This window comes from Aspergillus heteromorphus (genome assembly GCF_003184545.1).
Source record: "Aspergillus heteromorphus CBS 117.55 chromosome Unknown BO70scaffold_16, whole genome shotgun sequence".
NCBI classification, from domain to species: domain Eukaryota; kingdom Fungi; phylum Ascomycota; class Eurotiomycetes; order Eurotiales; family Aspergillaceae; genus Aspergillus; species Aspergillus heteromorphus.
Genome location: NW_020290421.1, coordinates 119,710 through 144,403, shown reverse-complemented (window position 1 = coordinate 144,403; position 24,694 = coordinate 119,710). Strand labels below are relative to the sequence as shown.

The window sequence follows — 24,694 nt, the reverse complement described above, 5'->3', positions numbered from 1 at the left end:
CGCAGCTTCCAACCCCCTTCAGCAAACTTCAGGGACGCTGTCTCACGCCACGAGGAAGATGTCGCTCATAACACCCCAATCCCATTTCCCCTCCAATACCCCACACTGAGCCATGGCACCATACGTCCTGGATCCCATGCCTCACCTAGCCCGCGAGATACAATCTTCGCCCTCGGTCTGACACGCGCCACATACCCGTTCCTCTAATGGATATGGATACTCTTCTTATTGTCTATGTGGAAACAGAACCTAATATGTATACCACAGATTCCTCCTGAGCCACCACATACAACTATATGAAAGGTCGGGAGGGTGAAAGATAAAACCCATACATCGGTGACGTAGGAACGTCAAAGCCCGTGGTTTCATACTAACTACCAAGACCGCCATCTCACCAACCATGAACCCACACATGTTGAAATGCCAATCCCCCCCCCCGGGAGCCTTTCTCAACAGCTCTCTCACCCCACAAATCTGACCAATCGTCTCCACTCCCCGTCCCTCTTCAAGGCCTTGATATCCTCCTCGGGCAGACAAACCACCAGCGGAATGGCATTGGCCTCCAGGGGCTGAAAGTACACGCAACCGGGAATCACCGCCGTGCCGGGCTTCCTGCCGAACCTGCGCGGGCCCAGCAGGGGCCCAAACGACAGCCCCTCCTTATCCTCGACGGCCTCGAGATCGAGCAGCGACGAGCCGCCGAGATCGACGTCGGGGTTGCGCGGGCCCCCGTACAGCAGGACGCTCTTGTCGGGCTCGTTGGCGAGGAAGGTCGCGTAGCTGCGCAGGGCCCAGGCGGTGTTGGCGGCCTGCAGGTCGCGACGCATGGTCCGCGCGATCTCCGCGAGGGGCGCGCTGGCGACGGTGGAGAGGGGCAGCTGGCTGATGGCGTGGTGGACCAGGTGGCCGAGGTAGCCGGCGGGGAGGCCCATGGAGGCCCGGCCGTCGATGGCGCGCGTGTACTTGGACATCCGCGACGGGGGGATCCCCCGGGCGATGCGGATGGCGCTGACGCGCTGCCAGACCCAGGCGCTGAGGATATCGTCGTCGGACAGGCGGGGGCCGGCGGGGACGGTGGCGGTTTGGCGGAGGGAGGCCAGGCCCGAGAGGGGGAAGCGGAAGGTGCACCACTGGAAGGGCGAGGAGGGCAGCGATGGGGTCCAGCCTGGGGGGCGCCGCAGGTATGAGAAGTCCTTGATGGGCTCGTCGGCGGCGAGCAGCGGGATGATGTCGGTGCGCGGGCGGTTGGCGTGCTGCAGGTCCGCGGCCGACAGGGACCGGCCCTTCAGCAGGGTTCCCAGCAGCCCCAGGATGCGGGCGAGGGCACAGGCGTCCAGGATGTTGTGGTGCGTGCTGACGTTCAGGATCAGGCCGCCGCGGATGAAGTTCGCCTGCACAATCAGGATGGGCACTGGGCCCGTCAACCCGTGCGGGTCCGGCAGTCCAGGGCAGGGCAGGAGGATATCCCCCCCCAGCAGCCCGATGGGCACGTTGGCCCGCGCCAGCTGCGTGAATGAGGGCAGCTGGCTCGAGCAGTCCTTGACGCGGACCGGCTCGTAGGGGGGCGAGGCCGGCCAGGGGGCTGGCAGGTATCGCCCCGAGCTGCCCGGGGCCCCCGGGCTGTGCACGACCTGCCCGGATAGCAGGGGGATCTGCGTCACCAGCTGGGTCACGCTGCGGCAGAGCGATGTCACGATCTCGTCCACTGCAGCGTCGGCCGCCAGCTGGAAGCCGCAGGCGGCGTGGGTGTAGCCGTTCAGGAAGGGGAACTGGCCCAGGATCTCCTGCGTGAGGTCGTTCTCGCCGGGCTCGAAGCTGCTGCTGCTGCGCATGATGTCTGGGTTGGGATGGTGGATTCGTCGGGATGGATGGGAAGCGTTCCTCACCTTGGACGTCTTCAGCACGGATTGGGATGGGAGGAAGCCATCTAATGAACCTGGTTCCAAACCAACCATCCATCCAGCCCACGATGCCCTCGTCGATCGCCCCCGATCTGCACGCCGGCTTTCGGGCAAACTCCCACGGGTCAGCCGGCCGGAGGATGATGCTGAAGATATGCCGATCACATCGTCGACAGGGTGTGCTGACGGTCGATCCCTCCGGCCAACGGGACCAGATGCAATAATTGCTTCCTCGCGCTCACTCTTCCCGGCTCCGCTCGGATACGCCGATGACGATGACGTGAGACCATCTGCGCAATGCATCAAGGACATCACGTCCTGCCTCCCGGGTGAAATCGCAGACGACACCTCATCCACCTCTATAAGAGAGATGGAATGCTCACCACTGCATCCAGCGTGCGTACACGTCCGTCCACCCCAGCAGCAGGAATGCGCCCCTCTTCCCTCGTCTCTTTCCTGGCCGTGTGCGGCTTGGCCCTGACGCAGTCCGTCAACCTCTCCTCCATTTATGGGCCTGGTCTGTCCAGCGGCGCCGAGATCTTCTACGCGTCTGACCCCGACTGGGCGTCCGAGGTGACGCCCCGGTGGACGCTGTACCATGCCCCGACGTTCTATGGCGCTATCAAGCCGGCCACGGAGGCTGATGTGCAGCATATCGTGAAGACGTCTGTCGCCCGCGGCATTCCCTTTCTGGCGACCGGGGGTGGGCACGGTGTCACGACGACCTTGGGGCGCGTGCGCAATGGTATCGAGATTGACCTGAGCAATTTCCGCACGGTGGAGGTGTCGGAGGATGCAAGTGAGATTGTTGTCGGGGGGGCTGCCATTTATAATGACATTTATGGGCCCATGTATAAGGCGGGGAAGATGATGGGTCTGTTTTCTATTCTGTTCTTGTCTTCTCTCTCTCTCTCTCCTCTCCTGCACCATGTCAACCATCGCTGACCTCTCCCCAGCGATGGGCAACTCCCCCTGCGTCGGCGTCATCGGGGCAGCCCTCGGCGGCGCGGTGGGAATGTGGCAGGGCCTGTACGGCGTGGGCGTCGACTCCCTCCTGTCCGTCCGACTGATCACCGCGGCAGGCGAGCTGGTGATCGCATCCAAAACCTCCCACGCGGACCTGTTCTGGGCGATCCGCGGCGCCGGGGCCAACTTTGGCATCGTCACGTCGGCGACCTTCCAGCTGCACGACGCCGTCAACGACGGCCTGGTCGCCAGCACCAACTTCGTCTACCCGGGGTCCGCCAACGCGTCCGTGTGGGAGGCCATCGCCTCGTTCGACAAGAACATGCCAAATGAACTGGCCATTACGGCTGAAGCGTCGTTTAATCGCACCTTGAATGAGGTATTTCCCTTGCCTCTGTTTTCTTCTTGCATACCCACCCCCACCCCACTAGCCTTTCTTGTTCCGAGATGGTACATATATATATATATATATCGATGATACATACACACTAACCCAACACCCCAGCCCCTCATCCTAGTCAACGTAAACTACTACGGCCCGCGTCTCTCCGCGCAGCCCTACCTGGAAGCCTTCCACGCGGCCGGCCCGGCGCTGGTGATCCCGCTGGACCTGCCATGGGTAACCCTACAGGCCCTATCCAGCACCGTCGACACGACCGACTGCACGCCCGGCCAGAACGCCAACGAGTACACCATCGCGCTCAAGACCACCGACGTGGCCACCTACACCTCCTTCTTCAACGACCTGACCGTCTTCTGGCAGCAGAATCCGACCTACGCCGGCAGCTTCGTCATCGATCGCTACCCGACGGCTGTCATGCAGGAGGTGCCGGATAACGAGACGGCCTATCCGTTGCGAGACGCTCTCACGCAGATGTAATTGTCTTTCCCCCCCCGTGCCCATGCCCCTGCCCCTGCCCATGCCCCTGCCCATGCCCATGCCCATGCCCGTGCCTCTATCCGGAACATCTCAGAAGAATGAATAATGCTGACGTGATGGTTCGACAAGTCTCTTCGATAACATCTACCCCTCCCCCTCGCTGAACCCCACCGTGAATGCATTCATGCGCGCCGCCCGCGCCCGGTTCCAGAAGACCTCGGGGTTTGACGAGTTGGCCGTGTATGTGAACTTTGCGCAGGGGGATGAGGGCCCCAGGGCGTGGTACTCGGAGCGGAAGCTGGGGAGGTTGCAGCGGTTGAAGAGGACGTGGGATCCGAATGCGGTGTTTAGTTATAGTAATCCGGTGCCGGTTTAGGGTGGTAGGTATGACTGGGTGGGTGGGGTTTATTTACTTTGTTGTAGATGATGGTGGGGGGGATGATGGTGGGGGGAGTTGAGGGATGGAAGTGATCGGTGATCTACGTAACTGGGTGGGTAGATGGGGATGGGAATGGGAATGTGCCGGGAACAATTCAATCCAAGTCAAGTCAAGTCAATTCAAGTCAACTTCGATTAAAAGTAACTCAACATAGCCACTCACTAAACACCCCCAGAATGAGATACAGAAAAAAAAAAAAAAAAAAGTAATGTCCTATGTCCTCAGGGAGGTTCGAACTCCCGGCCTTGGGATATCCAAGAAGTTGTTACTTCCTAGTCATACTATTCATATGAGACCCACGTGATAACCAACTACACCATGAAGACTTTATTCTTGGCAGTGAGTGCGGATGGAGAGAGAGGTATGAGGGCAGAAGCGGGCAGGAGGAGGACTAGTTCCAGCCTGGTCTTTCCGTCACCATTGCCCTAACTAGTTACAACACAAGGTCTAAGGGAGTCAGTCATATAGTCTAGATAATGTAAAGCAAGTAATTCAATTTCCACTCCGGTTTATCACACAACGAAAAATACATCCACAAATACAATCTACTCCAATCCCCCCACATCAACCAACCCACTCCTCCCCAGCACCTCCCCGGCCAACTCCCTCAACGACCCACTCTGCATAATACTAAAGATACTCACCTCCGCCGCGACCTGCAACGCCAACATATTCCGCAACTCGACCGCCACCAGCGAATCCACCCCATAGTCCGACGGCGTCTTGCCCGCATCGATATCCTCCACAGGAATCAGGAAGATCTCGGCCAGTTTGGCAATGATGGCGGCCGTGACGAGGGTTTCTGCTTCGGCGCGGGTCCGGATCTGCGAGAGGGCGTGTGCCAACCCGCCTGAACTACCGTTGGTGGTGGAAGAGGTGGAGGTGGAGGTGGAGGAGGAGACGCGGGCTTGCAGGGCGATGTATCTCGCGTCGCGGCCGAGTTGGGACTCGCTGTCCCGGTCCCAGTGTTTCCCGGGGCTGCTGTTCAGGCCGACGACGATCTGGCGCGCAAAGGGGTTCAGGATGGCGGACTCGAGGAGGCGTAGCACCTGCGACTCGGAGACGGGGAAGTGCCCGGCGCGCGTCATGCGGCGGGCGATCTCGGTGTTGGTGGCGAGCACGCCGACGCCCTTGACGGGGCCCAGGTCGAGGGCTACGGCGGGGAGGCCGTGGGTGACCCGGTGGTGCGCGAGTGCGTCTTCGTAGGCGTTGCCCGCGCCGTAGTTGGCTTGGCTGCCGTTGCCGTAGACGCCGGACATGCTGGAGAGGAAGATGAAGAAGTCGAGTGGGCCGGATCCGTCGAGCTGGGAGTGCAGGTTCCAGCTGGCGGTGGTCTTGGGGGCGAGTGCCGCGTGGTAGTCGGACAGGGTCATGCGTTCGAGCACCGTGTCCCGGAGGACCATGGCGGCTTGGATGACGCCGCGGATCGGGGGCAGGGTGGATCGGCAGGTCTGGAGGGCCTGGGAGAGCGAGGAGGGCGAGGTGACGTCGCAGCTCAGCGCCAGGACGCGGCAGGTCGGCGCCAGCTCGGCGGTTAGGGCTGCGGCCGCCGGGTGGGTGGCTGCACTGCGCGAGAGGATGATCAGGTTGCGCACCCCATGCGCCGCCAGCCAGTGCGCCATCGACCGCCCGATGCCGCCAGCCCCGCCCACCAGCAGGTACGATGCGTCCGGGCGGAGCTGTGCCGTTGGGCCCCGCGGGAGGACGCGGACCTGCTCGGTCGGGGATACCGTGAGCACGACCTTGCCCGTGTGTTTGCCCGCCTGCAACAGGCGGAAGGCCTGCGAGATGTCGGCCAGTGGGTAGGTCGTCACCGGGTGGACCGGACTGAGGGCGCCCTGCTCGAGCAGTCGTGCGATCTCGGCCATGGCGCGGTGGATGACGGCCTGCTTCTGGCGCGAGTAGGCCAGCAGGTCGATGGCCGAGAACGAGATGTGCCGCGCGAACGGCCGCATCTCGAGGAAGCTGTTGGACTCGAGGTCGCGTTTGCCGATCTCGACGAAGTGGCCAAAGGGCGCCACCAGGTTGAGACTCTCCTGGAGGAGAGGGCCGGCCAGGGAGTTCAGCACGACGTCCACGCCCGCCCCGTCCGTGGCAGCCCGCACGCCCGCCGCGAAGGAGGTGTCGCGACTGTGGAAGATGTGGTCGGCGGGGATGCCGTAGCGGTCCATGATCAGGGCTCGTTTCTCGGGGGAGCCCACCGTCGCGAAGATCTCCGCCCCGATGAGCTGCGCGAACTGGATGGCCACCTGCCCGACGCCCCCGGCCGCCGCGTGGATCAGCACCGTCTGGCCGCGCTCCAGCCGGGCCACCTGGTAGAAGGCCAGGTAGACGGTGATGAACAGCACGGGCACCGAGGCCGCCTGCGCGAAGTCGAGGTTCGGGGGGAGGTGCATCGCCAGCTGCCACTCCGTGCGCGCGCGGCTGCCGTATCCGCCTCGCAACATGGCAAACACCTCGTCGCCCACGGCGTATCCATGGGCGGCCGCCCGGCTGCCCACGCGGGTGATGACGCCTGCAGCGTCCAGCCCCATCACGCGCTCCTCCAGCTGGCCCATCGCCACCATCACGTCCCGGAAGTTGACCCCGTACGCCCGCGGCTCGATCTCGATCAGGTCCGGCGGGAACCGCGTGCCGTCGGGGGCGTCGACGTCGTCGTCAAAGGCAATCGTGTCCAGCAGACCGGGCATGCCGACCCGGAGGGCCAGGGGCCGATCGGCCTGGAAGAGCGGCTCGACGGGGATCGACTCGGGCGACGCCCAGTCGACCGCCGTCGGGTTGATGGCCCGGTTGCGGGCCCCGTCGCGATACATTCTCGCCACCAGGATGGAGCCCCCGCGCTCTGCGTATTCCAGCTCCTCCGCCGACGCCTGCGTGGGAGCTGGCTGCGGGACGCCGAAGCTGGCAGTCACGACGCGGGCGATGGTCTCCACGCTGGCGTCGGCCCAGAGATCGGCCGTGGGGTCCAGGTCCAGCGTGACGAACTTCCGCCCGATGTACTCGTGGCGCAGGGTGCGGACGAAGCCCGGGGCGAGCCCCATCTCGGGCCTCTCGCAGTCGACGGCGCCGCCGCTGGTCACCCACAGCAGGTCGCGGCTGTGGATGGCCATCGCCCGGACGCCGTCGAGGCCGGCCTCGTCCAGCCCGTGCAGGAGCGGCCGGTCGATCTCGCCCACGAACAGCGCGATCTTGCCCTGGTAGGCGTCGACCGGAGCGGTCTCGAGGGCCAGCACCTCCGTCACGCCCAGCCGGGCCTGCAGGGAGGCCAGCCATCTCGCCTCCGGGGGGGCCAGCAGCCGGGTGACCAGGACGAGGGGGACCGAGGCGAGGGACCTGACCGGCACGGGGCCAGCGACCGACAGGATGGTCTGCGTCTCGTGTCCGACAGCCAGCTGGACACCGGAGAAGCCTGTCGTTCGCAGCGTCTCATCCCAGGCCACGGCCTGCCGTCCCTCCCACCACTCCGGCAGCAGACCCAGGGTACACACCACCTCCGCCTGCTCACGGCTCTCCAGCAGCAACAGGGTCCCCCCGGCCTTCATCAAGCTGCGGACATTCTCCATCGACCCTGCGACGGAGCTCCCCGGCCCCACAAGCACGATATCAAAGCTCTCCGGCTCGAACCCCTGCGTCATCGGATCGGCCTGCACGTCCAACTTGCCGACCTGCAGCACGTCCCCCCAGGCCTGCAGCTCGGCCTGGATCTCCTCCAACGCCCCCGTCGCAGCAGTGACGTGATACACCTCCGCCCGGGGCCCCCCGTCTCCGCCGTGCCCAGGGCCTGCAACGCCTGCCGGGTGATTCCCGCCGCGGCCGCCCCAGCCCCGATCTCCAGGATGCGAGCCCGCGGGTTCTTGTGCACGAGGTGCTTGAGGAGCTGCGCAGCCGGGCCAACCGCCCGGCCACCCGACAGACTGCCGCTGCGATATCTCCCCAACAGCCCGTCCTCATTCATCAGATCCGCGGCAGCAATCTCGCGCCGCAGGATGGATGCGAGGTGCGGCCCCACCCGGCAGAGGAGTTCGCCGTCCACGCTGCCCTGACGCACCCGCTCAGTTAGGGCCTGTCTCTCCCCCGCCTCCATACTCACCCTCGCCCCCCCGGACGCTCCCTGCGTCTTCATCCACGCATAGACCCGCGCAAGATGGCCCTCCAGCCGGCCCACATCAGTCGACGTCAGTGACGCCAGCGCATCACCCACAAACCACCCGGCGAGACGGCGCAGATCATCCACCGCCTCACCCTCACCCTTCCCCCCCTCCTCCTCCTCCTCAGCAGCAGCAGAAGAGACCAGCCCCGTCAGCGTCTCCCGATCCGCAAGAGAAACGTCCACCCCCCACTCCAGCTTCATACAGATCTCCTTCTCCGCAGCATCCGCATCACCACCCCCCGCGCTCCTCCCCAGCGACTGACAAACGGCGTCTCTCATCTCCAGCACCGGCGCTCCCTCCCCATCCCCCTCATCCGCCATGACCACATCCGCCCGCAGCGTCTGCGCATCCGCATGCCTCAGACTCGTAAACGCCCGGAACCCATGTCCCGGCGCATGCTCGATGCCAGCCGAAACCCACAGACTCCCAATCGACCTCGGGACCTTCGCGCCATCATCCCCCTGCGTGCCCAGCAACGGCGCATAGATCGTCTGAATGACCAGGTCCAGGGTCGTCGGATGAATGACCGCGAAATGCGGCAGATCGTCCGCCATGGCCGTGTCGGGGACGAAGAGGCACGAGTCGGCGCGCGAGTTATCGCCCGACTGTTCGATGGCGGTGATCCCCTGGAAGATCTTCCCGTGGTTGATCCCCACCGCGCGCAGGGAGGTGTAGAGGTCGCTGGGCGCCACGTGGCGGGTGTACCCCGTCAGGCCGGCGGGGCGCGCCAGGGGCCAGGGTGCAGCGGTGGCCTGGGTTTCGGTGATGATGAGCCCCCGCGCGTGCACCGTCCAGTGGTTGTCTAGCGTGACGGAGGCGATCTCGAAGGCCTTCCAGCCTCGGGCGCCGATTTGCCGGTCGCTGACGGGGTGGAGGGTCGTTTGGACCTCGATGCCCTCGGCCGTGTCTGGGACGACGAGGGCTTGGAGGATGTCGATGCTGCGCAGGCGGAAGCCACTGATGGTCTGGGAGGGGGCGAGCAGGGTGGTCTGCTGCCTCGCGGCCTCGATGGCCAGGCAGATGAAGCCCGCGCCGGGGTACAGGATGTTGTTCTGCACGACGTGCTCGCGCACCCACGGGGTGTCGGCGAGCTTGAGGATGTTGCGCCAGGAGGGGGACTCCGGGTTCGTGCCGAGGACCAGCGTGCCGAGGAGGTTGTGGGGGGGGAGGGCGCGCGCGCGGAGAGCCCGGTTGAAGCGGCCTTCGAACCAGTGGCGCGTCTGGTGGTTCCAGGGGTAGGACGGGAGGGAGGTCAGCACGGACAGGGACGCGGGACGGCCGTGGGGGAAGTTGACGGCGTCCAGGTTGAGGGCGTACCCCTCGGCGAGTAGACTCGCGGCCAGCGACTGCATGCTGGCCAGCGCGGAGGTGTTGCGCACCAGACACCCGAAGTAGGGCAGCGTGGCGCCGGTGAATTCGGGCAGGGACAGGATCTGCTTGATCGGGCCGCCCAGGGCCGTGTGCGGGCCGACTTCGAGGATGAGGTCGACGGCGGTGGACGAGGCGTCGCCGTCGCCGAGCACCATGTCGGTGAAGGCGTCGATAAACTGCACCGGTTGCAGCAGGCTGTCGACCCAGTGGTCCGGGTCGGCCAGCTGGTCCAGGATGGTGATGCGGTTGCCGGTGACGGGCGAGGAGAAGGCGATCTGGGAGGAGTCGTCGTCGTCGTCGTCGCCGTCGGACAGGCCGGAGGAGAGGCCGGCCAGGGCATCGCGGTAGGGGTCGGCGATGGGGCTCATGTGGTGCGAGTGGTAGGCCGTCTCGACTTTCAGCCGGCGGGCGAAGACGCTGTCTGCCGAGGCGAGCGCCTCCAGCTCCAGCACGGCCGATTCGTCGCCCGAGACGGTCGTGCTGGACGGACTGTTCACGCAGGCGACCACCGCGGTGCCGGACCCGGTCAGACGGGCCAGGTAGGCCTCGGACTCGTCGGCGCCCACGCCCAGCGCGATCATGGCGCCCGGGGACGGCCCGCGCAGGCGTTTGTCGGAGGCGAGCACGGCGCGGTGGTAGGCCACGGCCATGGCAGACGCGTAGGTTAGGGCTCCCACGGCATACGCGGCCGCGATCTCGCCGCTGGAGTGGCTGGTCACGGCCTCGGCGCGCACCCCCCAGGAGTGAAGCAGGCGCACGAGCGAGATCTGCACGGCGATGCAGAGCGGCGTGCTCAGCTCGACTTGGTTGATGCGGGAGCTGGCCGCGTCGCGGGCCAGTTCTGTCACCAGCGAGTACGTCGCCCCGAGGGCGCGCAGGTAGCCGTCGCCCTCCTGGAGCGAGGCGCGGAAGACCGGGTACGCGGCGATCAGCTCGCGGCCCATGGCGTGCCATTGCGCGCCCTGGCCGGTGAAGACCATCCCGATGCGGGGGGCTTTGGTGGTCCGCCGGGGGGTGAACTTGGGGGTGGATAGGGCTTGGATGACGCCGGCGAGCCCCGTCGTGGTGGGGACCGGCTGGGCCGCGATCCACGGGAAGCGCGTGCGGCGTTCGCCGAGGGTGTAGATCAGCTCCTGCAGGAAGTGGGATTCCTCGGCTTCGGACAGCTGCTTCTGCTGCAGATGCTCCTTCAGGTTGGCGACCATCTGCTTGCAGGCCGACTCGTCGCGGGCACTCAGCACCAGCAGCTGCGAGTCCAGGGGGGCAGGGCCATTCGCCCCCCCGGTGGGGATGCGCTTCAAGGCGGCGGAGGTATCCTCCACAATAACATGCGCGTTCGTGCCGCCATACCCAAAGTTATTAATCGAGGCCCTCCGCACCCCGTCGGTGGGAACCTCCCAGGCCTCGAGCTCAGTCACCACCTTCAGACGCCACTCCTCCAGCGCGAGCTTCGGATTCGGCTTCTCGAAATTGATACTCGGCGGTATCATCCCCTTCTCCATCGCCAGCACCACCTTGATCAGGCTCGCCAGCCCACTGACAGACTCGGTATGCCCGATATTCGTCTTGACAGACCCGATCCGGAGCGGGTCAGACTCCGTCCGCCCCTCCTGGAAGACGGTCGCGATGGCCCGCGCCTCGATCGGATCGCCGGTGAGGGTGCCCGTCCCGTGCGCTTCGAAGTACTGCGTGTCCCGGGGGTTGAGGCCTGCGCGCCGGTAGCAGTCCTGGATGACGGCGACCTGGGCGTCGCCGCTGGGGGTCGTGATGGTCTCGGTCTTGCCGTCCTGGTTCAGGCCGGTTTCGCGGATGATGGCCCGGATGGGGTCTCCGGCGGCGAGGGCGTCGGAGAGCCGTTTGATGACGAGGGTGGCGATGCCTTCGCCGCGGCCGTAGCCGTTGGCGCGGCTGTCGAACGCGTAGGATTTGCCGTCGGGCGAGAGGAGCCTTTTCGAGACATTCTTCATTAGCAGGACGATATGATGTGGTTGTTCGTGGGTGCATGGAAGGAGCTGTCTGCATACCCAACCGAAGCCATCACCTTGAAATTATCCGGATTCAGCATCACATTGGCGCCACACACCAGCCCCATGTCCGACTCGCCTGAACGCAGACCCTGCACGGCCTGATGGAACGCCACCAGACCGCCCGAGCACCCCGTGTCGAGGGTGAAGCTGGGCCCGCGAAGGTCGAAGAAGTGCGACACGCGGTTGGATGACATGGCGTCGCCGTTGCCCGTGGGGTAGAACCGCGGCAGCGACTCCTCGTCGCGCATCATCATGTCGCGGTAGTCGCGCACAAACAGGGCGGCGTACACGGCCGTGTTCGAGCCGGTGATGGTGGGGAGGGGAATCCCGGCTGTGTGATATACGGTCAGTACGTTGGAATTCGGAGGGATTGGGATTGGGATTGGGATTGGGGTCTAGGATCAGAGGGACTCACCGTTTTCCAGCGCCTCGTAGACGGATTCCAGTTGCAGGCGGAATTGGGGGTCCATGGTCTGAGTAGCAGTCAGCAGAGTCATTGTATGAAAGTAGGGCTCATCATCAAGATGGGCAGGGAACGGGTAAGAAAGTGCAGGAAGAAGGCAATACCGTGGCCATCTCCGCCGAAAAATTAAAGAACGGAGCATCGAATAACCCCAGATCCTCATCCATGAAATGTCCGCCGCGGACATCAGTCTACACATACTGCATTAGCACGCCGGTACAACAACAGCCCGATCCAGATTGACACGCACAGTACTCAGCTTATCGCGCTTGGGATGATACACGCCAGCCAGGTTAAACCGCTCCTCAGGGATCTCGGACCAGCCGCTCCTCCCCGCGGCCAGCATCTCCCACAGCTTCTGGGGACTGCTGGCCTCGCCGGCCAGCTTGCAGCTGAGGCCGACGATGGCGATGGGCTCGGTGGCCCAGTCCTGGGAGGGGGATCTCTCCATGGTGAATGTTGAGCGGGTGAGCGGTGGTTTGGGAGGTTAGATGCGGCCGAGAAGGAAGCAAGCAAGCACGCAGGAAGAAAGAAGGGAGTCGTGCGGCTTCTGCGGTTCGGCTGGGGGTGGTTTAAGTAGGATGTTGATGGTGGAGGACAGCGGGGTTTGACTGGGTCTGGGTCAGGGTCAGAGACGTGCGTCTGACGGGCTGGCTGGCTGGCTGGCTGGCTGGCTATCCTCTTGCGGACAGGTGCCGAGGGTTGTGATCGCATCGCATCGTCGGGCTTGCGGATGGAGAAAATAGCTCGTGTGTCCGGATCAGATGGATTGGTCCATCGCCAGGGCGCCGGAGTAAACCTCGCCGTGTCGTAGACGGGCAAACCACCGGTAGGTAGAGTGCTATCTCGCTCCGGGTCTTAGCCGATGCAACTATATCCAATAGCCCATGCACGGCGCATCAACACCAGCCAGCCATGTGACGGACAGGTGAGATCTGTCTGCCCGGCTGGCCCCAATTAGGGAGGCAGATCGTATGTCCACTACTCACTACAACTATCCTCTGGCAGCTGCCACATCCCGGACATCCACTCGAACCAAATCAAGTCCCTTGCCCTAACCGAGCCCGCCCACTACCCGGGAGATCTACAGTCCGAGCAGCATCACCGCGCTATCGACCACGTCCGATATTCGCAGCTGCCTCACTCGGCAGACCCGAAATTCGGGCTGCATCGTGCCTCCAACTTTATTCCGGATTGCAGGACGGCATGCAGGGGATCGGCACGATCGGCGGGCATGGACAGTGGGGCCGGGGCCGGGCTGACACGGGGGGGAATTACTCCGTAACACCGGAGATATGTGATCGGAAGAGGATGAGACACAGGTAGATACTGTTCGAATAGAGTGGCTGTGGAGGTTCCTGTGTGATGGTCTTCCTGGCGGAGCGGCATCATTAGAAGAAGACAGCTCGACTAACTCCGTGAGGCCCCCGTTTCGTGTGCCTTGTCGTGTTGTCATCGATCGCACTATGGATTGTCCAGCTTCCTCTGATCCGGGCCATGCCCTCGAGATGGTGAACGATGCCCTATCCCCCTCCCCCCCGGACCCCGTCCTCACCCGCCCTTTCAACCAGGAGAATGACCCCGTCCCCCTCGAAATAGCCATCATAGGCGGGGGCATCATCGGGGTCATGCTCGCCCTGGGCCTCCTGCATCATGGCATCCAGGTCACGGTATACGAACGCGCCTCCACCTTCCCCGAGATCGGGGCGGGTATGGCCTTCACGGCGGTTGCCCGCGAATGCATGCGCCGTCTGAGCCCCCAAGTCCTCGCCGCCTTCGAGCGCGTGGGCTCTCCAAACCCACACCCCCAGAACCGCTACTGGGATGGCTTCCACCCCACGACCAAGGAGGAGGCGCAGTCGGCCGACGCCCTGCTCTTCCAGCTGTCGACCCACGATATGGGCTTCTGGACCTGTCTGCGCGCGGGGCTGTTGAACGAGATGAGTCGCGAGTTGCCCGAGGGGACGGTGAAGTTTGGGAAGCGGCTGGTGAGTTATGAGGATGATGAGGTGGTGGAGAAGGTTGTTCTCCGGTTTGCGGATGGGAGTGAGGGGCGGGCTGATGCTGGTTTGTTCTCTCTCCCCTCCCTCTCGCTGCAGAAGACATGAACTGACTGAGAGATTGCCCTGTAGTAATCGGCTGCGATGGCCTGCGATCACGCACCCGGCAGCTCCTTCTGGGAGAGTCCAACCCGGCGGCGTATCCGAGCTACTCGCACAAGGTGGCCTACCGGGCCGTGGTGCCCATCGCCGCGGGGATGGCCGCGCTGGGCGAAGACAGAGGGAGTAACCAGTGTCTGCAGATGGGGCCAGGGGCACATATGCTCACCTACCCGGTATGTTCCAGCCCGACCCCTTCTCCAGGCAATATTCGCTCCTCCCAGATAACCATCGTCCCTGCACCACACTCTAACCGTATCCCAGCTAGCAGGCTTCACCCTCATGAACGTCGCCATCTTCACCACAGACCCAACCCCCTGGCCCGACGCCAGCAAAATCACCATGCCAGCAACCCGCAGCGAAGTCGCCTCCGTCTTCGCAAGCTGGAGCCCCTCGGTGCGCGAAATCATCGCCCTCCTGCCCGAGAACCTGACCAAATGGGCCCTCTACGACATGTACGAGCACCCCGCCGCCTCGTATTGTCGGGGCCGCGTGTGTCTGGTCGGCGACGCGGCGCACGCCAGCAGCCCGCACCATGGGGCGGGGGCGTGTATGGGGGTGGAGGATTGTTTGGCGATGGTGACAGCGTTGGACTCTGTTCGGGGGGTTGTCCAAGAGAGGAAGGCCCTCGGTGTGCGAGGGGCGGTGCGGCAAGCGTTTGAGGCAGTTAATGCGGTGAGGTGGGAGAGGTCGCAGTGGCAGGTAAGGAGTGCCAGGGAGACGGGCGATATCTATGAGTGGATGTATCCTGGGTCGGGGGACAGTAGCGAGAGGTGTAAACAGGAGATTGAGGGGAGGACGAGGAGGATTTGGGAGTTTAGTGTTGAGGAGATGGTGCGGGAGGTGAGGGTGTTGATGGGGGAGGCCAGGATTTGAAGCTACTTTGGTAGGATATTTTGGGGTTGGAGGGAGCAGTGAATGGTTCAGTTTGGATAGTACTGAAACTTATTAAACTCGTGTTGTGGGAGTTGACCTTCATTCACTCATTGCTGTACTCGACGAAACATGATCGTCCGGGTCAGGATATATTTTCCAACAGCCACCATCAACACCACCACCATCTCATCTTTCTGTCTTACCATTGAAGCCGTATATTCTCCTCAGACAGACCATCTCCATCAAAAAGAGATCCAGCCAGCCCAAGAGAATAGAAAATCATGCGTGTCCTTTGCTAATTCAGGAACTTGCCCTGACCTCAGCAATGATCGCCCTCGCCTACAGATGCCCCCTCTGTCCGCCGATCCTACAGCTGCAGACCTGCATACGGTACTACTGCACAGTACATCTGCTGCGCCCACTATAGTCCGTCCGCCGCTTTGAGCACTGACAAACATCGCCTGGCTCCGGTGCGGCTCGGTGTAGATATCCTGCGAGGCCAGTCTCCAGCCTCGACTATCGCAGCCCTAACTTCTTACTGCAGCCGTGGCTGTCCAGGCTTGAGTGGCGCTGCCGGACTCCCCGGAACCTTGATCCCATCATGGACCCCGAGCCTACTATCCGTCACAGAGACGGGAACAGAGAGAGGGGACGTATCGCCCAGTTGGGCTGTCTCCTGGGGAATAGTCGGGCCGTCGTTGCCCGCCCCGGAGACTCGAGGCTCCAGTCTCCAGTCTCCTGCAGTCGCGAGGCCGAGACTTACTCCGTGCCGACTGCCCGATGAGATGCTATGCCATGCTATGGATAGGCTGAACGTGGAGAATACTCGATCAGCTCCCTCCGACGCGGCTCGTCAAGCTGCTCCGTCGATCGGTAATCATATAGCTTGTTGATTAGTAGCAGCATCTCAGCATAATACGCCCCCATCCTCTCCCCATTCCAGCCCAGCAACCCTCATCTATCGCAGACATGGCCACCACCGACTCAACTCCCCGCGCAACCATCCTTCTGTTCGGCCCGCAGGCGCTCTCCTTCACCGGACAGTCGCTGGCCCAGCTACGTCAAGCCGTGCCCAACGACCACCTCCGCCGATGGATGCTCGACACGGTGGCCGGCCTGCCGGGCTACTGGCAGAGCCTATGTCAGAGCCTTCCCTCGCTCGAGACTCAACTTCCTCAGGCCGCATCACACCTCGCTCGCCTGGACGCCTGGCTCCGGGGGGACGAGGAATATGCCCCCGCAGACAACACCAACACCCTGCCTAGCATCGTGCTCACCCCGCTTGTGGTTCTTGCGCAACTGCTCCAGTACTGGCGGTATCTGGAGTGGACTGGCCCGTCCGACGCGGACCGCCAATCCGCTCTCCTGGCGCGACATGCGGGGCAGGGCCAGGGACAGGCGGAGGCCATCGGCTTCTGCACGGGCCTGCTGAGCGCCTTCGCGGTGGCCAGCTCGACCTCGCAGAACAACCTGGAGCGGTACGGCGCGGTGGCCATCCGACTGGCCATGCTGGTGGGAGGACTGGTGGATGTGCAGGAGGCCGAGGGCGCCTCGGAATCGTACGCCACGGCCTGGCAGACCGACCACCAGGCTGCTCAGATGGCAGAGATCCTGCAGCAGCTGGCCCCGAACGCCTACCTCTCTGTCCGCTACGACGAGTCCCGCGCTACCATCACCGCGTCGGCGCCCACAGCCCCGACGCTCGTCGAGAAGCTTCGTGCTGTCGGCATCACCGTCGCTCAGGTGGCATTGCGCGGATACTTCCATACCTCGCGGGCCGAAGACCTCACCTCCGCCCTTGTCCAGCTGTGTGAACGCACCCCGGACCTGCAGTTCGCCGATGCAGCCAACACCGTCCTGAGAACCTACACCAACGCGGGGACCGGGCCCGTGCAGACCGGGCCGCTGCACACGCTCGCCATCCGGGCCATCCTGTTCGAGCAATGCAACTGGCACGGAACCCTGGCCGCCCGCCTCGCCAAGACAGAGCCCGCCTCCGCCCCGCCAGCCCTAATCTCCTTCGGTCCCGGACGCTTCATCCCCCCTCCCTCCTCCCTGCCCTCGGCCCCCGCCTGCTACACTTCCCCGACACCTCCCCCGCCAGCACCCCCTCCGAATCCATCGCCATCGTCGGCCTTTCCATCAAAGTCGCCGGCGCCGACTCGGCCACCGAATTCGCCTCCGTCCTGCGCAGCGGCCAACCGCAACACGAGCAGATCACCCCCGAACGACTCAGCTTCGACACGCTCTTCCGGCAAGGCGACTGGGACGCGTCGCGCAAATGGTTCGGCAACTTCATCCGCGACCCGGACGCCTTCGACCACAAGTTCTTCAAGAAGAGCCCGCGCGAGTCCGCCACGATGGATCCCCAGCAGAGGCTGTTCCTGCAGGCTGCCTATCAGGCCGTGGAGATGGCGGGGTATTTCTCGTCGTCCTCCGGGGGAGCGGAAGCGGGAGGCCGAGGATCCTGCATTGGGGGGGATGGCGGAGACACCACTCGGGATACGCACCACGTCGGTGTCTACGTCGGCGGATGCACCGGGGACTACGAGCACAACGTGGCCTGCCACCCGGCGAACGCATTCACGGCGACAGGCAACCTGCGGAGTTTCATCGCCGGCAAAGTATCCCATTTCTTCGGCTGGACCGGCCCCGCCATGATGTTCGACACGGCGTGCTCCGCCTCCACCGTGGCGCTGCACACAGCCTGCCGGAACCTGCTCACCGGGGAGTGCAACGCCGCGCTGGCCGGCGGCGTGTCCACGATGTCGAACCCCCTCTGGTTCCAGAACCTGGCCGGGGCGACCTTCCTCAGCCCGACGGGGCAATGCAAGCCGTTCGACGATGCCGCCGACGGCTACTGTCGCGCCGAGGCCATCGGGTGCGTGTTCCTCAAGCGCATGTCGGATGCGGTCGCGGACGGGAATCCCATCCTCGGGACCATCGCCGCCTCCGCCGTGTATCAGAACCAGAACTGTACGCCGATCTTCGTTCCCAACTCGCCGTCGCTGTCGGTGCTGTTTGGCGATGTGCTGCGTAAGGCCGGGCTCGAGGCACAGGATGTTTCGCTGGTCGAGGCGCATGGCACGGGTACCCCCGTCGGCGATCCGGCGGAGTATGAGAGCGTGAGGCTGGCGCTGGGCAAGCGGAGCAGCCCGGTGATTGTGGGCTCCGCCAAGGGGCATGTCGGCCATGCGGAGGGCGCGTCGGGCATTGTCTCGCTCATCAAGGTGTTGGTGATGATGCATGAGGGGTTCATCCCCCCCCAGGCCAGCTTCACCACCCTGAGTCGGCATATCAAGGCCGACGAGCTGATCCGGATCTCGACGGCGTTGCAGCCGTGGAAGACGCCGTTCAAGGCCGCCCTGATCAACAACTATGGCGCTTCCGGCTCGAACGCGTCGATGATCGTGACGCAGTCCCCCTATAGGACGGACGGTCAGGATGCGGCGATCAGAAAGAGTGCGGCGGCCTTCCCGTTCTGGATCCCTGGGTTCGATGCACGGAGTATCGGGGCGTATGCGGCGAAGCTGAGGGAGTTTATCGCTGGCCGGGGGAGCGTCTCGCTGCCGGATCTCTCGTTCAACGTGAACAAGAAATCCAACCGCGCGCTGCCCCAGGGGCTGATCTTCAGCGCTCGCTCCGTGGCAGAGCTGGAGCAGAAGCTGTCTCATGCTGCGGCGTCCCCCGTCGAGGCTGGTGCGGCGGCTGTCAAGGGGGCAAGGCCGGTCATCCTGTGCTTTGGTGGACAGGTGTCGACCTTCGTCGGCCTGGATCGGGCCCTCTACGACAGCATCCCGCTGCTGCGTGAGCATCTGCACCAATGCGACGAGGCGGGACAGGCCCTCGGTCTGAACAGCATCTTCCCCGATATCTTCGCGCGCACGCTCCTGGGCGACCCCTTGCGGCTGCAGCTGGCACTGTTCGCCGTGCAGTATGCCTGTGCGCGCAGCTGGATGGACAGCGGGCTGGCGGGCAAAGTCGTGTCCGTCGTGGGCCACAGCTTCGGCGAGATCACGGCGCTGTGCGTATCCGGCATCCTCAGTCTGGCGGATACGATCCGGCTGGTGGCTGGGCGGGCGACGCTCGTGCGCGAGGCCTGGGGAGGTGACCCTGGCGCCATGATGGCCGTCGAGGGCGACGAGACCGCCGTGCAGGGCCTCCTTGCGGCAGCCAACGCGCAGTACGGCGGCGAGTCCCCCGCCAGCATCGCCTGCTATAACGGTCCGCGCAGCTTCACTCTCGCCGGGTCGACCGAGGCGATCGACGCCGTGGCGGAGGTGATCTCCCAGCAGTCCCAGCCCCTGCGCAGCAAGCGACTGAACGTGCAGAACGCCTTCCACTCCATCCTGGTGGAGCCGCTGTGCGCGCGCCTGCAGGAGGTCGGCCACGGACTGGCTTTCCAGGATGCAGCGATCCCCCTGGAACGCGCGACGCAGGCCCGACACACGGGCCGGTTGACGGGGCAGTTCGTGGCCGACCACATGCGCCAGCCGGTGTTCTTCAACCAGGCCGTGCAGCGGCTGGCGGCGGACTATCCCGAGGCTGTGTGGCTGGAGGCCGGCTCCAGCTCGACCATCACCGTCATGGCCGGGCGTGCCCTAACCAACGCCCACTCCTCCGGCCACCACTTCCAGGCCCTGTCTCTGACGACAATAGACAAAGCCCTCGACGGCCTCACCGACGCCACCGTCTCGCTCTGGAAACAGGGCCTCCCCGTCACCTTCTGGGGACACCACGCGCGCCAGACCCCCGAGTACGCCTCGCTGCTGCTCCCGCCGTACCAATTCGACAAGACGCGACACTGGCTGGACCTGAAATCCCCCGTCCGGGCCATCGCCGACGCCGTCGCCAACGCCGTCCCCAGCCCGACGGCCCCCCGATGGCCCCCTCCGACGCGCTGTTCACCTTCACGGGCTACCAGAACAAGCAGGACGCGCTCTTCCGGATCCACACCTCCAGCCCCCGCTACCAGAAGTACTTCCTCCCGCACGTCATCGCACAGACGGCGCCCATCTGCCCCGCGACCGTGGAGATGGACATCGCCATCGAAGCGCTCTTCAGCCTGCACCCCGACTGGGCCGCGGAGGGCCGCCAGCCCATCGCCCTGGACCTGGTCAACCAGGTGCCCATCTGCGCGGACCCGACGCGGACCGTGTGGCTCGACCTCTCGCCCGTCGACTCGGACTCCTCCTGCCCCCTGTGGAGTTGGAAGATGCTCACCTCCTCCTCGCCCTCCACGCCCACCAGCAACCCCACCGTCCACGCCGAAGGCCGTCTCCGCGTGCCCTCGCCCGCCGCCGGAACCCTCCACGCCGAATTCGCCCGCTACGAGCGTCTCGTCCCCCACGCCCAATGCACCTCCCTCCTCAACCCCCCGCCCCCTCGCCCACCCCCCTCGACATAATCCAGGGCCGGAATATCTACCGCACCTTCGCCGACGTCGTCGACTACGGCCCCATCTTCCGCGGCGTGCAGCGCATCGTCGGCACCGAGAACCAAAGCGCCGGCTACGTGACCCGGCCTCACGCCGCGGAGTCCTGGCTCGATGTCCCCCTGCTGGACAGCGTGTGTCAGGTCGGCGGCCTGTATCCGAATTGTCTGGTCGATCGCAACCCCGGCGATATGTTCATCGCAACGGGCATTGAGTTGCTGATGCGGTCGCCGAGGGTGGCCAGGGAGGATAAGAGGCCCGAGGCGTGTCATGTGTTGGCGTGTCATGCGTGGGTTTCGGAGAAGGTCCTCATGACGGACGTCTTTGTGTTTGATGCGGACACCGGAAGGCTGGTGGATGTCGTGCTGGGGATCCATTATGCGAGGGTCGCCAAGGCGAGTATGGTTAGGGTTTTGGGCAGATTGACCGGGGATCAGGGCGTTTTGAGGGGGGGTGTTGCTGGGGCTGGGGCTGGGGCTGGGACGGGAGATGAGGGACTGGTGCGGCCGGTGGTGCAGGCTCAGGCACCGGCTAAGAAAGAGAAGAAAGAGAAGAAAGAGAAGAAAGAGAAGAAAGAGAAGAAGGAGAAGAAGAAACCGTCTGCCCGCCCCGACATCACCGACGACGTGCGCAAGCTGGTCGCCAACATCTCCGGCATCGAGGCCAGCGAGATCGCGCTGGATTCGGAACTGGCCGACTTCGGCATCGACTCGCTGATGGGCATGGAGGTGGCGCGCGAGGTGGAGACCGTGTTCAAGTGCAGTCTGCCGCAGGAGGATCTGCTGGAGGCGACCAGTCTGCGCAAGTTTGTCGTCTGCATCTCCAACGCGCTGTACGGGGCTGCTTCGGATCCCCCTGCTGCCGCAGATGATGAGGTCGAAGATGAAGATGACTCCTCGTCTGACGACGGGGCCGCAACCCCCCGGAACTCCTCGGACAGCGAGACCAGCGTCGAGAACAGCCCGCCTGCTGCTGCTGCTGCTGCTGCTGCTGCCAGCAAACCGGTCGAGAAGCCCCCGGCAACCAGCAACCTGAGCCTCTCGCGTGAGGACGTGCTGGAGAGCTTCGGGGCCGTCAAGCTGCGCGCGGACCAGACGCTGCGCGACCACGGCATGCACAGCTTCGATCAGAGCGTCGCGGCGTCGAACCAGCTCTGCGCGGCGCTGATCGTCGACGCCATGGAGGCGCTGGGCTGTGCCATCCGCAGCGCGATGCCCGGGCAGATCCTCCCCCGGGTGTCGTTCCAGCCCCAACACCACCGCATGATGGACTTCGTCTACGGCTTCCTCTCGCAGGTGGCCCGACTCATCGACATCGACCCCTCCGGACAACTCACCCGGACGTCCATCGCTGTCCCCCGCCAGTCCAGCCAGGCGCTCCTCCAGGACCTCCTCCAGCGGTACCCCGAGACCACCGTCGCCCATCTGCTAACCCACTACGCCGGGCAGCGTCTGGCCGACGTACTCAGCGGCAAGACCGACGGGATCCGGGTCATCTTCGGCTCGCCGGAAGGCCGCGAGCTCGTCCAGGGGCTGTACTGCGACTACATCCTCAACCGGGTACACTACAGCAACATGCGCGACGTGATCGGGCAGCTGGTGCAGCGGAAATCCTCCTCCCTCAGCGCCTCCAACCCCCTCAAGGTCCTGGAAATGGGCGCCGGCACCGGCGGAACAACCTACGTGCTCGCGCCCTTCCTCGCCTCGCTCCACATCCCAGTCGAATACACCTTCACCGACCTCTCCCCGTCGATGGTGGCCAACGCGCGTCGCAAGTTCGGAGCCCAGTACCCATTCATGCGCTTCGCGGTGCACAACATCGAGAAGCCCCCCGCCGAGGAACTCTGCGGCGCGCATGTCGTTATCGCTAGCAATGCCATCCACGCGACGCATAGTCTGCAGGCGTCTGCGACGGAGATCCGCAAGGCTCTCCGCAACGACGGCTTCCTGATGATTCTGGAGATGACGGAGGCGTTGCCGTGGGTGGACGTCATCTTTGGCCTGCTGGAGGGATGGTGGCTGTTCGACGATGGGCGCCCACATGCCATCGCGCCCCCGGAGGTCTGGGAGCGCGATCTCCACGCCGCTGGGTTCGGGCATGTCGACTGGACGGATGGTGCCTTGCCGGAACATCGCTTCGAGAAGGTCATTCTGGCCATGGCCTCGGGACAGCAGCAGGCTCGGCTCCCTGCTCCGGTCCCTGAGAGTGCCCCCACGACGGCAAAGAGGGATATCCTCGCCCTCCAGGCCGAAGCAGACCAGTACATCCAAACCTACACATCCACCTTCCTTCCCCCATCCCCATCCCCCTCCCCCTCCCCCTCCCCCACAGAGAAACAAACAGGCGCAGTCATCCTCCTCACCGGCGCGACCGGCAGCCTAGGCAGCCACCTCGCCGCAACCCTAACCGCCCACCCCTCCATCGCACGGGTGATCTGCCTGAACCGGCCGAGCAACACCGACGCGACAACCCGGCAACTCAACGCCTTCAGCACCAGGAACATCGCCCTGGCCCCCACCCAGCAATCCAAGCTGCTCGCCCTACAATCCACCACCTCGCAGCCCCATCTCGGCCTGCCCGAATCCGAATACAACGATCTCACCCAGACGGTAACCCACATCATCCACAACGCGTGGCCGATGAGCACCACCCGCCCCTTAGCCTCCTTCGCGCCTCAGTTCCAGACGCTGCAGAATCTCCTCACCCTAGCACGCGACGCAAACGCCCACTCGGGGGGGGAGATCACCTTCCAGCTCGTCTCCTCCATCGGGGTGGTCGGTCATTCGCCGACCCCCCTGGTGCCGGAGAGTCGGGTCCCGCTGTCGTCGACGTTGGAGAACGGATACTGCGAGGCGAAATGGGTGTGTGAGCGGATGCTCGACGAGACGCTGCACAAGCATCCCGGCCGGTTCAGAGCGATGGTCGTTCGCCCCGGGCAGATTGCCGGGTCCCGGGAGACGGGGGTCTGGAATGCCGTCGAGCACTTCCCGTTCCTGGTGAAGAGTGCCAGCACACTTGGGGTGTGGCCGGATCTCGAAGGCCGGCTGCAGTGGGTTCCGGTCGAGGATGTGGCGTCTACCATGCTGGATCTGCTGAGCCTGGATTCGGCTCCCGGGGTGGAGGGGAAAGGGGGGGAGGATACGAAGGATGGGTATCCAGTCTATCACATCGACAACCCCGTCGGCCAAGACTGGAAGGAGATGAGTGCCGTGTTGGCGGGCGAGCTGGGCATTCCGAGGGAGAAATGGGTTGGGTTTGATGAGTGGATCCGGCTGGTGAAACGGTCTCCGGTCTCCGAGGCCGAGAATCCGGCCGTTCGCCTGGTTGGATTCCTGGAAGGGAACTTTGAGAGGATGTCCTGTGGGGGACTCGTTCTGGATACGAAGCTCGTGAGCGAGCATTCGGCTACTATGGCGGGCCTGGGGCCCGTCCCGGAGGAGGTGGCCAGGGGGTATGTGCGGGCCTGGAGGACGGCGGGGTTTTTGGTCTGAGTGGGGTGGTGGTGTATCTCTTTGATGTTGTTTTTGTTGTTGTTGTTGATATTGTTCATGTCGCTGAAGTGCTGTTTTGGTGCTTTGTATTGCTATTGCTATTTACATTTGTAGATGATGTTGCTGGTCGGATGGAGTTTGGGCGTTGTTGTGATTATATGCTGGCGGACGGTAGATTGCAATAGTGCTAGGGAATTGAATCAGGTTGAATATCTCATGACGTATCTATGTATTTGGATGATGGGTTCACGGTAATTCTGTCCAGAAAGGACCGGGCAAGGTCCCATGGATAAATAGTTCGTCGGCTATGAAAGTCTACTTGAAAATGCCATATTATGAGGAAGACCACAGGAGGAAGGAGAGTTTCACTGCTTAGAGCTGGGTGATGCAATCTATATATGTTCTATATCTCTTGCATAATGTGTATTTGATTTCGATTCTTCGTATTTTATGTAGTCCACACCAGGCCACCTATCTGCATAGTTGTGGTGGGTGTGGAGTCAATCTTATTATAGGTGAACAGATTCGCCATATGC

At 63.8% G+C, this 24,694-nt stretch overlaps 5 protein-coding genes and 1 non-coding gene across 6 annotated transcripts; 3 read left to right on the top strand and 3 right to left on the bottom strand.

Moving 5' to 3' along the window:
- Nucleotides 1-461: 461 nt before the first annotated feature.
- Nucleotides 462-1,832, bottom strand: BO70DRAFT_407595 (uncharacterized protein; the record flags this gene model as incomplete). Its single annotated transcript, XM_025547182.1, has 1 exon — nt 462-1,832. One exon carries the CDS (start codon nt 1,830-1,832, stop codon nt 462-464), a length of 1,371 nt encoding a protein of 456 aa, XP_025398374.1.
- A 498-nt stretch (nt 1,833-2,330) lies between these two features.
- On the top strand, nt 2,331-4,123 carry fmqD (FAD-dependent monooxygenase fmqD; the record flags this gene model as incomplete). The annotated part of the gene is made up of 4 exons (XM_025547181.1): nt 2,331-2,775; nt 2,858-3,246; nt 3,373-3,743; nt 3,877-4,123. 4 exons carry the CDS (start codon nt 2,331-2,333, stop codon nt 4,121-4,123), a joined length of 1,452 nt encoding a protein of 483 aa, XP_025398373.1.
- Nucleotides 4,124-4,402: 279 nt separating this feature from the next.
- On the bottom strand, nt 4,403-4,512 carry BO70DRAFT_t184. Its single transcript has one exon. It is a non-coding gene; the product is annotated as a tRNA-Met (tRNA).
- Nucleotides 4,513-4,731: 219 nt separating this feature from the next.
- Nucleotides 4,732-12,649, bottom strand: BO70DRAFT_429968 (type I polyketide synthase; the record flags this gene model as incomplete). Its single annotated transcript, XM_025548112.1, has 6 exons — nt 4,732-8,039; nt 8,102-11,655; nt 11,733-12,066; nt 12,151-12,208; nt 12,303-12,389; nt 12,449-12,649. 6 exons carry the CDS (start codon nt 12,647-12,649, stop codon nt 4,732-4,734), a joined length of 7,542 nt encoding a protein of 2,513 aa, XP_025398372.1.
- A 1,057-nt stretch (nt 12,650-13,706) lies between these two features.
- BO70DRAFT_338281 (putative salicylate hydroxylase) lies at nt 13,707-15,233 on the top strand (the record flags this gene model as incomplete). The annotated part of the gene is made up of 3 exons (XM_025541190.1): nt 13,707-14,265; nt 14,331-14,533; nt 14,622-15,233. The coding sequence occupies 3 exons, from the start codon at nt 13,707-13,709 to the stop codon at nt 15,231-15,233; spliced, it is 1,374 nt and encodes a 457-aa protein (XP_025398371.1).
- Nucleotides 15,234-16,202: 969 nt separating this feature from the next.
- Nucleotides 16,203-24,276, top strand: BO70DRAFT_407573 (putative polyketide synthase; the record flags this gene model as incomplete). Its single annotated transcript, XM_025547180.1, has 5 exons — nt 16,203-17,167; nt 17,221-20,059; nt 20,101-20,574; nt 20,646-24,118; nt 24,273-24,276. 5 exons carry the CDS (start codon nt 16,203-16,205, stop codon nt 24,274-24,276), a joined length of 7,755 nt encoding a protein of 2,584 aa, XP_025398370.1.
- Nucleotides 24,277-24,694: the final 418 nt, after the last annotated feature.